General features: G+C 39.5%; 1 protein-coding gene across 13 annotated transcripts; it reads right to left on the minus strand.

Annotated features, from left to right (window-relative positions):
- Positions 1 to 5891: 5891 nt before the first annotated feature.
- On the minus strand, positions 5892 to 10322 carry LOC107771194 (pectin acetylesterase 8-like). 13 transcript variants are annotated; one of them, XR_012708904.1, is made up of 9 exons: positions 10148 to 10322; positions 9973 to 10051; positions 9040 to 9182; positions 8663 to 8932; positions 8303 to 8363; positions 7526 to 7603; positions 7013 to 7161; positions 6724 to 6919; positions 5892 to 6615 (listed from the first exon to the last, which is right to left on the minus strand). XR_012708904.1 is itself a non-coding variant. In XM_075252341.1 (9 exons), the coding sequence occupies exons 4-8, from the start codon at positions 8891 to 8893 to the stop codon at positions 7140 to 7142; spliced, it is 315 nt and encodes a 104-aa protein (XP_075108442.1). In that variant the 5' UTR covers positions 8894 to 8932; positions 9040 to 9182; positions 9973 to 10051; positions 10148 to 10322; the 3' UTR covers positions 6673 to 6919; positions 7013 to 7139. The 13 variants fall into 13 exon arrangements, 2 of the variants coding, with proteins under 2 accessions (XP_075108442.1, XP_075108441.1); XR_012708903.1 differs by lacking the exon at positions 5892 to 6615 and having other exon boundaries at positions 6673 to 6919; positions 8663 to 8756; positions 8876 to 8932; XR_001644769.2 differs by lacking the exon at positions 5892 to 6615 and having other exon boundaries at positions 6673 to 6919; positions 8663 to 8756; positions 8853 to 8932.
- Between the last annotated feature and the right edge of the window lie 1380 nt (positions 10323 to 11702).

The following is an 11702-nucleotide window of genomic DNA, read 5'->3' on the forward strand; positions in this document are numbered from 1 at the left end:
AGAACGTACCTTAGCAGTAGTATCGAGTTTGTATGAACCTTTGCCGGTAATTCCGACGACTTGATATGGTCCCTCCCAATTCTGTCCCAGCTTTCCCTCATTCGGGTTCCGGGTGTGTAATGTTACTTTCCTCAACACCAAGTCCCCGATCTTGAAGTGTCGGAGGTTGGCTATTCGGTTGTAGTATCTTTCGATCCGCTATTGTTTGGCGGCCAAACGGACTAGGGCGGCCTCACGCCTTTCATCTAATATTTCCAGACTCGTGATCATGGCCTCGCCATTCGACTCTTCGGTCGCATATTGGAACCTGAGGCTCGATTCTCCTACTTCAGCTGGTATTCAGGCTTCGGCACCATAGACCAATGAAAATAGAGTGGCTCCGGTACTAGACCTCGAGGTTGTACGATATGTCCATAGGACTTTGGGCAAGATTTTTTTCCATTTCCCTTTGGCATCGGTCAACCTATTTTTTAGGTTTTGAAGTATGGTCTTGTTTGTTGATTCCGCCTGTCCATTCCCACTAGGGTGATAGGGTGTTGATAGTATTTTTTTAATCTTGTGATCTTCAAAAAAATTGTTTACCTTGCTGCCGATGAATTGCTTCCCATTATCACACACGACTTCGGCCGGTATCCCAAATCGACATATTATGTGGTCCCAGATGAAGTCAATGACTTCTTTCTCCCGGACCTTTTCAAATGCTTGGGCCTCGACCCATTTGGAAACATATTCAGTCATGAATAGTATAAATTGAGCTTTACCGGGTGCCCATTCCAGGGGACCGACGATGTCCATCCCCCATTTCATAAACGGCCATGGGGATAGGACCGAGTGCAGTAGCTCCCCCGGTTGATGGATCATCGGTGCGTGTCTCTAGCAGTCGTCGCATTTTTGTATGAAGTCTTTTGCATCCTTTTCCATTTCGGTCCAATAATAGCTGGCCCTGATTAATTTTTGAACCAAAGACTCCGACCCCGAATAGTTTTCGCAAGTGCCTTCGTGAACTTCTCTCAAGGTGTACTCAGTATCTTTCGGCCCCAAGCATCTGGCTAATGGGCCGTCAAATATTCTTCTGAATAATTCCCCTTCTACCAGGCTAAACCTGGCAGCCTTGGTACGCAGGGCTCTCGATTCTTTGGGGTCCGAGGGCAATTTCCAAGTTTTAAAGTAGTCTATGTACTTATTTCTCCAATCCCAGGCTAAACTTGTTGAGTTTACTTCGGCATGGCCTTCTTCTACCACCGACTTGATGAGCTGTACGATTGTTCCCGAACTGAATTCATCATTATCAATCGATGACCCCAAGTTGGGCAGAGCATCGGCCTCGCTATTTTGATCTCGGGGCACGTGCTACAAGGTCTACTCGTTGAATTGATGCAGCGTTACCTGTAAGTTGTCTAAATACCTTCACATTCGTTCCTCCTTTACTTCGAATGTCCCATTGACTTGATTTACCATAACGAGGGAATCACACTTAGCTTCGACCACCTCGGCCCCAAGGTTTTAGCCAATTCGAGACCTGCAGTCATGGCCTCATACTCGGCCTCATTGTTAGTCAATTTCACATTTCTAATAGACTGCCTAACTACATATCCCGTAGGAGGCTTCAGCACGATGCCGAGCCTGGAACCCTTTACGATTGAGGTGCCATCCGTGAAAGGGGTCCAAATTCCCGAGGCTAACAAAAATTCTCTTTCAACTTCGGGCACTAAGGCCGGCGTAAAGTCGGCCACGAAGTCGGCTAAAAATTGAGATTTTATGGTAGTTCGGGGTCGATACTCGATATCGTACTCGCTGATTTTGATGGCCTATTTGGCCAATCGACCCGAGAGCTCGGGCTTGTTCATGATGTTCCTTAGTGGGTAAGAGGTTACGAGGTGACATTGAAAGTACGGTTTTAGCTTCCTGGAGGCACTTAGCAAAGCGAGCGCCAATGTTTCAAGATGAGGATACCTTATTTCGGCCTCGCCTAGAGTTCTACTGACATAGTAAATAGGAAATTGCGTACCTTCCTCTTCACGGACTAAAACTCCACTTACCGCCACCTCAGACACTGCCAAGTAAAGGTACAATTGCACATCTGCCTTCGAAGTGTGGAGCAGGGGCGGACTCGAAAGGTATCGTCTGAGTTCTTTCAAAGCTTGTTGGCATTCTGGGGTCCAGGAAAAGTTATTCTTCTTTTTCAACAGTGGGAAAAACTGATGGCTTTTATCCAAGGACCTCGATATGAATCGGTCCAGGGCGGCTATACGCCTGGTCAGCTTCTAAATGGCCTTGACATTGTCCACCACGATGATGTATTCTATGGCCTTGATCTTGTCAAGATTAATCTCGATCCCTCGATTGAATACCATGAATCTGAGGAACTTTCCCGATCCGACCCCGAATGCGCACTTATCCGGGTTCAACTTCATATTGTATTTTTCAATAGTCAAAGGTTCCCTTCAAAAGTTTCAAACGTTCCTCTGCTCGCAAGGACTTAACTAACATGTCATCAATATAAACTTCCATTGAATTTCCTATCCGTTCTTCGAACATCCGATTTACTAGGCGTTGATAGGTGGCACCGGCATTCTTTAATCCGAATGGCATTACATTATAACAGTAGCTACCGAATTTAGTGATAAAGGAAGTCTTTTCGTGATCAATGTTAGGCAAAGGAAAAGAATCCCTAGGGCATACCTTGTTCAAGTCTTTGTAATCTACGCACATTCGTAGCTTATTTCCTTTTTTAGGTACTACCACTACGTTAGCTAGCCAGTCCGGTTACTTAACTTCCCAAATGGACCGTATTTTAAGGAGTTTAGATACCTCATCCTTGATGAATGCATGCTTGACCTTGGACTGAGGCCTCCTCTTTTGCTTAACCGAATGGAACTTTGGGTCCAAACTCAACTTATGAGTGGTTATCTCCGGTGGGATCCCGTCATATCAAGATGGGACCAGACGAAACAAGATAAGTTAGTTTTAAGAAAATTAATGAGTTCTTTCCTGAGCTCGGGGGTTAACCCTGTGCCCAGGTATACTTTTTGATCCGGTAGGTGTTCGGTCAATATGACTTGCTCAAGCTCTTCGACCGTTGATTTGGTGGCGTCGGTATCATCAGGAGCTATGAAGGATCTCAGAATTTCGTAATCATCATCCTCGTTATCTCCTCGATCCTCTGGTCCGTCCGGGACCGGCATCGGTGGTTGCTATTTGACTTCAGCCTTTCTGGTCAGCTTTGTGTTCCTTAATGTCGGGACGGCGGGCATCAGGAGTACTTCATCGACTGCAAATATCTCCTTTGCAGCTGGCTGTGCTCCGTATACCGTCTTGATTCCCCCCCAGAGTAGGGAATTTTAACGCTTGGTGTAAGGTCGAAGGTACTTCCCTCATATTGTGAATCCATGGTCTTCCGAATATAGCGTTATATCTCATGTTCCCTTTGATCACATAGAACTTTGTTTTCTGGATGTTCCCAGCGGTGTTCACGGGTAGGGTTATCTCCCCTTTAGTGGTTTCATATGCCATGTCAAACTCGTTCAACACCCGGACTGCTGGCACTATTTGATCTTGTAACCCTAACTGCTATACGATCCTCGATCTGATGATGTTGTCCAAGCTACGTGGATCAATCAACACACATTTAACTCGAGATTTATTGATAAGTACGGAAATTACCAGTGCATGATTATGAGGTTGAACGATGCCCTCTACATCTTTATCACCAAACGAAATGGTTCCTTCCGGGATATAATCTCGGGTGCGTTTCTCCCTTGTGATCGACACTTTGGTGCATTTTATCATCGGCCCTTGAGGGACATCGACCCCTCCAATGATCATGTTTATGACGTGTTGGGGTTCTTTTGTTCAGACTGCTTGTTGGCGTCCCTGTTTCTGAAGTGGTTTTTGGCTCGATCACTCACAAATTCTCACAGGTGTCCGTTATTAAATAACCGGGCAACTTTTTCTCTCAATTGTCGCCAGTCCTCGGTCCTGTGGCCATGATTGCCATGATACTTACACATCAGGTTAGGATCTCTCTGGGTAGGATCAGACTGCAATGGTCGAGGCCACTTGGCCTCCTTGATGCACCCAATAGCTGATGCGATGTAGGCTTCATCAACGTTGAAGTTATACTCTAACAATCTCGGAGCTTCCCTTCCCCCGAGTGGCCTGTTGAAACCATTTTTGCTCATCAGGCCTCGCCTATTGGGACCTCAATCGCTTCTCCTTTCATTCCTTGTAGAGTTGAACTCGGGACCGTTTCCCCTTCGATCTGCACCGTATGGTTGGTATCGATCTCGAACCAACCTTAATTCATGATCGATGACTCTCTTAGGCTTGTCATCGGTTCTGATGGGATAAACGGACCCAGAAGGGGCTCCGAGTTGGTCGTCCTTGTCTCTGATTTTTGACTGATACCTATTGTGGAGTCGGCCCAAGTTACCATCGGGTACTGTACCAAGTTTTGTTTCAGCTTCTGCGAGGCCAAAAAGCTTCGAGGGTTAAGTCCTTGAGTGAATGCTTGAACGGCCATCGTCCGCAACCGGAGGTAAGTCCATCCGTTCCATTTGAAATCTTGATACAAACTCCCTGAGCATCTCGTTGTCCCTTTGCTTAACATTGAAAAGATCCAATTTTCTGGTCTCGACCTTAATGGCCCCAGCATGAGCCTTTACAAAAGCATCCGCGAGCATAGCGAACGAGTTAATGGAATTCGGGGACAAGTTGTGGTACCATATCATTGCTCCTTTTGACAAATTTTCCCCGAACTTCTTTAATAACACATACTTGATTTCGTCGTCTTCTAAGTCGTTACTTTTGATGGTACATGTGTAGGAGGTCACATACTCATTTGGATCCGTGGTTCTGTTATATTTTGGAATATCGGGCATACGAAGCCTCTTCAAAATTGGCTTTGGCGCCGCGCTCGGAGGAAAAGGCTTTTGGACAAATTTCTTGGAGTTCAGGCCTTTCAGCATTGGAGGCGCTCCTCGGATTTGATCGTCCCGGGAATTATATGTCTCTACCTTCTCTTTGTTATCCTCAATTTTCTTTTCACTTGATTCCACCTGTTTTGTTAATGCTTCAAGCATCTTCATTATTTCGGGACTGACACCGGTCTCCGTTCCAGCCGGCCTTTCGGTGATCTTCTCATTTCTCCGGGTGTTTTCCCAGGGTGGTTCAGGCTCAACTCTACTGGGGGCGCATCTTTGATTTTGTAATTGTGCTATCGCCGCCTGTTGGGCATGTAACATTTCGAAGATCGCTCATAGACTGACCCTGTCACCTTCGCCTTCGGGCGCTCCTTGAGCAGTGGTCTGGCTCCTCTGCGAATGCTGTTCTCGGGGTCAGTAGGCAAGTTGACGTTGATGGACACATGCGAGTTAGCATCGACTGGGTCTGCAACTGGGACTCCATTGGGATCAGCAGGGGGTACCTCAATGCTAGGCACCATATTGATGTTTTCGCCATGATGGCCAGACTCAGCATCAACGTTCAAGTGAACAGACTGAGAGTTTGATATTTTTAAGCCGTCCTGAAATAAAAAACTTAAAGAACAAGCGTAAAATAGAGTATGTTATGGAAATTTGTGTCAAACCATCACTATTATTCTTAGCCCCATGGTGGGCGCCAAACTGTGTACCCTTAAAACGGATAACAATTAAATTTATACGCGATTTTAAGGATATTTGGATCGATTCAATACAAGTAATTAAGGATGTTAAATACACGAATTAATGATAAAAAATAAATAACCAAATCAATTGTGACGTTGAGCCGGGGCTCGGATTTAAGCTTAGCGATAGTTCTTCCCTTGATCGGATTCGTGGTTCGAAGCCAGATATATAAGAAGAGCTATGATTAAAATATGGAATATTCAATAGCTAGAAAGCAGAGAAATGAGTTTGTATTGCCTTGATATGTGTGTTACAATGTGTATATTGAATCAGAAACTTTTCCTTTATATAGTAAGGGAGTTTTACCCTTAGTACCATTATAAAAAACAAAGGTAAAAATCCTCTTTGTACATCAATTACTTATACGCTACCGACATCGGACGAGATCCACGCCGTGATATCCGGTTGGGTGCGAATATCACGACCCTCTATTAGGCGTGTGCAAACGTTTGTAGTGCTTTCCGGGGTCATGGGGCTCGTACTGGGTTCGGGGGGTGTTGTCTTGTCGGGCCGGTGACGAGCACTCCGTTCGGGCCTTAGTACGAGAAGTTTCACGCTTCGACTCCAACCCCACGTAGTCATGTCTTTGCTGCGTTTGCCCAACCGGAAAATCAGGGTGCTCATTAGCCCTGTTTTACCCGTATACAAGCACCAAGAGTCCGTTTAATTTGAGTTTATACGTATAATATTTGTAGTATGTATGTATGTGCGCGCACGCATGGCGATTTATATTGGATAAAATGGTTTTGCAAGGAGTTCCGACCGGATTCTTGGCTTTGGTTTTTGTCCTTTTTTCCCCTCTTCTGTTCCTAAAGTTGTGGTCATGAATATGGAAGGAGGGAATGTCAATTTGTGCCAGCTTTGTTTTTCTTGCTCTGCCTCAATTTGTTCATGTCAATTTTGCAAAGTTTAGAAATCTTTTACTCCCCACTAATAGCTAGCTCGACCACTGAAATTTAAAGAGAAAGACCAAGTGTTCAAGAAATTAAAATATAAAACAAATATATATACCAACTTACGATAACATGATAAAGTTTGAATAACAATTTTAAGCGACCTCAAGTGACTTGATACTTTCCATAAATACATGAGTGGATTAATCATTAAGAAAATATCAGAAATACTCGTAGTATATCAACATCCTCTCCCAGTTCCTAGCTTTGGCAAAATTTTCCATAAGGATAAGGGCAAGATATCTCTTGGAATTTACTACTCTCAACAAAGAACCACTTGGCAACTGCTTGAGCAATTTTCTGAACATTATAAATTGTAATAAGTAGTTAGTCTCACTAATCGTCAAAAGAATATATTGGGAAAATTTTAGAAAAACAAAAAGGGAAATGGACCTTATCAAACAATATTGGAGAGTTGGGGTTGAACCAATAGCTCGGTGTTTCAATGCCTTAGTGGGAATGGCAGCAGGTTATGAAATATCCACTTGGTGAAGTTGGTCTTCTTCTATTTATAACTGCCCTAATAAATATTACCCTGAAATCTGAAAATAGTAACTCAAGATCAACATCAAGAGAGAGAGAAGGAGGGGGGGGGGGGGGGTTTAGAGTTATAATTAAATTAAGAGAGGATTAATTCTCACCCTCTTATTATTTTATCACATGAATAAGGTTAAAAGAGAAATATATCAATTTGGTATATACATTGGAGAGTTTGCATTTGACTTGGTGAGCATACACTTATGTCTTTCTTGCAATATGTCTGGAACCAAACTGTTGTTTATCTATATATTTAAAGATCAATCAAAAGGCAAATCCATTTATAATTAATCCTAAGGGAAATAAAAGAAATAAAAACAATTTGGTTATAACAAATAAATACTAATAACACGAATATATATTTCTAACCTGCCAAGAGTCATAGGCCGAATTAATAACGAAAAGTGGTGTCCAAATATGTTGTATTACATATTCAGGGAAGAAGAACTGCCAAAATCATCATTTTGTGTATTAGTAAGAAACATCATGCATTTACGATAAATAAATTAAAAAACAATAAGCATCATTTAGTGACGTTGGTTTCTTCCAATGTATCATTTCAGAATTTAGATTGTTAATACATTATATTTGTCTTTCTGCTGAATTGAACAGGCCAATTTTATTCCACAAACAAATTGCTCCATCTTACCAAACTTGGGTCTAAGTAGGAACTGGTGCAAGATCGTGGAAGGTTCTTTGTTGATCCCTAATTAAACCCCAAAAGAGAGACGAGAAATATACTTCTCCGTTCACTTTTACTTGTCCACTATGGATTTTACACATCCCTTAAGAAATAATAAATGAAATGCATAATTTACCTTGATACCCGTATTAATTGATTCATATTTTTAATGAATTTGAGAAAATGATTTGAAATGAGTAATTAATACTGTGGGTATAACATGAAAAAAAATTATTTTCTCTTAATATGCTAAACGTGACAAGTAAATGTGAAAATTTATTTTTACAATACTGGACAAGTAAACCTCCTCCCCCGGAGTACATATATATATATATATATATATATATATATATATATATATATATGTTATGTTTAGGAATTACAAAAAACAATGCAATACAGAAAGTAAATAAATTAGATATAAATGGAATAAGAGAAATTAGAAATCAAACGATGCATCTTACGTGCAATGCAACAACTTTTTTATATAACTCTTCAATATGTGGTTCACCCAAAATAGTTTTTCTGCATAAAATCACAATGTTAAGAATCAGTAATAAGAATATTATACATAACAAAAGACGAAGTTCATTTGTTTCATGAATAAAACTAACATATTTAAAAAGAAACCATCATTGGAAATGCATTTTAGTCTAGCACCAGCGGAGAAAAAGCTTCTAAACTTGTCGCAATGTAATATTGAAGCTAATCCTCCTGCTAAAGTTCCACTCATTTGCGCTAAAAGAGCTCTATTTCCAAACAAATCTATTTCACCCACTAAGCTAGAGACAAGTAAGATTATTGAACAAAGAGGAAATACGTACATTTTCAGCTTTCCACATTCCTTTGTATAATAAATCCTCCATGATGGCAAGGAAAACTCTTGCCCCTCTGAAGTGGAGTCCTATAGGCTGTAACCTACTTAGTTAATAAAAAAAATTGTCATTTTCAACAAAGAAAATTTAGTAAAATACATATTTTCTAGCTCTAATATGAAAAAATATTCTCTCTTACTGGGTCAACTTCTTCAATATTACCGGTAAAAGATGACTCATCCCAATAGTTAAACTTTACTCTATTCCATTTTAAAAAGTCTGAAAATTTTGGCAATTGCATTTTTATTAGTTAGGAGTTCAACAAAATATATATTTCAACTTTAAAAAAAATAAAAGAAAAAAAATGCATGTAACCTAATAACTACCTGGATTTTCGTTAGGCTTGTTGCTTTATATTCCCTTAAAAGAATATTGATCATCCATGGGTATTGATGATCCCAACACGGAAGCAGCATGTGAGATGCACTCTGAGGTCGTAGGACACCATCCCCGCCCAAATATTGATAACCTGATAGAAATGATAGTTGACCGACTATATCAGGTAAAAATACAAGAATAGCGTGCAAGCTTTACACGATATGCATGGGCGGATCTGCATATTAAATTTGGGTGCTTCAGCACCCATTAATCTTATCACATAACCTGTATTAGTTTTATAAAAAATTTGAGACGTTTGATATATTAAGCCAGGAAGCACCCAAATAACAAAAAGGCTGACGGGGGCTTTGGTCAAGCAAGGATAGTGATTGCTTTAGTAGTGTGAGGGGTTGGGAGTTTAAACCCACTCATAACAGGTTTAATTTTACTTTCTTCCTTTATCCCATTTAGGTTTCTTTTTTAAATTTTTATCAAGTAGCTACATTTTTTTATTCAATACTATTACTTTATTTATTTCCATCCCAGACTATTTTTTCCCTAAATTTTATTTTACCTTCCCCTTTTTTAATAAAGTTTTTTCTTTTGTATTTTATTTAGTAATTCTCTATAACAAAGAAAGAAAGAAACTCCAAAGTTCGACCCTTCTAAAAACAAATAGTTCCTCTAGAGTGGCAAAATTCATTAAAAATATTCCCGCAAGTTGCATTTTTTGTTGCACGCGTTTATAATATTAATACGAGTCTTTTTATTAACTTTTTTTTACCGTCATGTTCAAATAGTTATGCACTTATACTATGTGATTGATAGTAACTGTACGTTAAGAAAAGTTAAGCATCCACGAACCTAAAATCTTGGATCCGCTACTGACGATATGTATATATAATTTAAATCTCCCCCCCCAAAAAAAAAATAACTCCAACCTCAATGCGAACAAGTTAATTGTTAACTCCATAGCCAGTTCCCCTATCAAGCAGGTATGCAGGAGCACTTCCATACAGACTGACATTGTTACAGTACAAAAGAGTAAAATAATATTAGTATTAGTTTTATTTTTCTTTACAAAAATCAAATTTGATTACTGAATTGAATTCTTACCGGCTCCCTTTTCAACAGCATTGTGAAGTATAGTCGTGTTGACTAATAAAAATTTTGCACTGATCACTTGAGAAAGAGTCAAAAGAAGTACTACCAAAAGCAACATCTTTCTGTGATGTGATTTCTTTTCAGCTCGTTTAATTAATAAGCTATATATGTAATGGGGGTTTCTGAAATCTTCTCAATTTATTAAAGAAGTTTCAACACCTTTGGCTATATATAAAGATATTTCAGAATGAGTTCGGTAAATGTTACAAGCCACGTGGGTTTCTAGAAAAATAATACAGTGGTATATTAACAACGAATAGATATAGTAAAAGTTAATTTATTGAAGACAGGATGTTGCGAGTACTAACTAGTCAACTCTTTTTTTTCGAAAACCTTATTAACCATTATTTTCAGAGTTTACCTTGTACACACGTTCACTGTAAAAGAATTTTTTGGTATAACCTTATGGTATTCGGATCTCACTTCTGACTAATTCAAATTCATACGGAAAGTGCAAGAGAGTGGATGAATTGTAATTTTTCTTTTCTTTTATGAGGTAGTCGACTAATTTGCGTTCTAGTCAACTGGACTTTTTGATATGAGATGTAAACTAAATACAGGAAAATAAATTATAGAAAGTAAATGACGCAGGATGTTTTATACTGATTCAGATTCAGAAACCCTTGAGTTGCAAGGGTGTTCTCTTTCAAGTAGAAAGTTACTTAGTACAGATGGGTTGGTATTGTTATACACCAACAACTTCGTCACTTTGTTCTTTCCTCTCTTCTTGATACAATGCTTCACCAGTGATTTTTCTCTCTTTCTTCTCTCCCTAGTTACACAGTAAATCTATAGCAGACTACAATGTTTGTTTGAATTAGAACAAAGAGATTGATACTGGTTCGATCAAAGTATATCCTTCATTTGCGTCTTCTGTAGTGTATATATATATGAGAGTTGGTCTCCATTCTTCACAGCGTGATAGTTCCATGGCTGAAAGGCAACCCAAGCGAGTTGATTCTCAGAATCAATCAAGATGATTTTCTTCCAAGAATAGAACGGAACTTCTTTTCGTTGCTTCCTTGATTTCCTTTTCTATGCAAGCCGTTGAGATTGAATATTCTTTATGATGCGTGATTGAATATTCTCTATAGATCTTCTATACTGATTGATTGTTCTTCTATACCGATTGATTGATGCCTTCCGTAAATAGCTGAATCGAATATCTGTTTTTCATGAAACTCGCAATCACAACATATTTACTCCTTGATTCTTGCTTCTGGATCTTGACTCGCACGTTTGACTCCTTGAATCGTGCTTTCAGATTTTCTGTTAGAATTTTTCCAATTCTTGTGACTTCCTTCTTTGGGATTGACTTCCAGCAATTAGAATTAAGTTATTGTCTATCATTAAAATATATATCTAATAATCTCCCCCTTTTTGATGATGACTGTAACACTCCGTAAATTCGGACTAGGTATGGACGTGCTAAATGAGTATTAATGTGACATCTTAGACATATAAAGTCCTATCGGGATGAGTATGGGTAAAAATAGCTGTTTTGGAA

This window comes from Nicotiana tabacum, chromosome 4, assembly GCF_000715075.1.
Source record: "Nicotiana tabacum cultivar K326 chromosome 4, ASM71507v2, whole genome shotgun sequence".
Lineage (NCBI taxonomy): Eukaryota > Viridiplantae > Streptophyta > Magnoliopsida > Solanales > Solanaceae > Nicotiana > Nicotiana tabacum.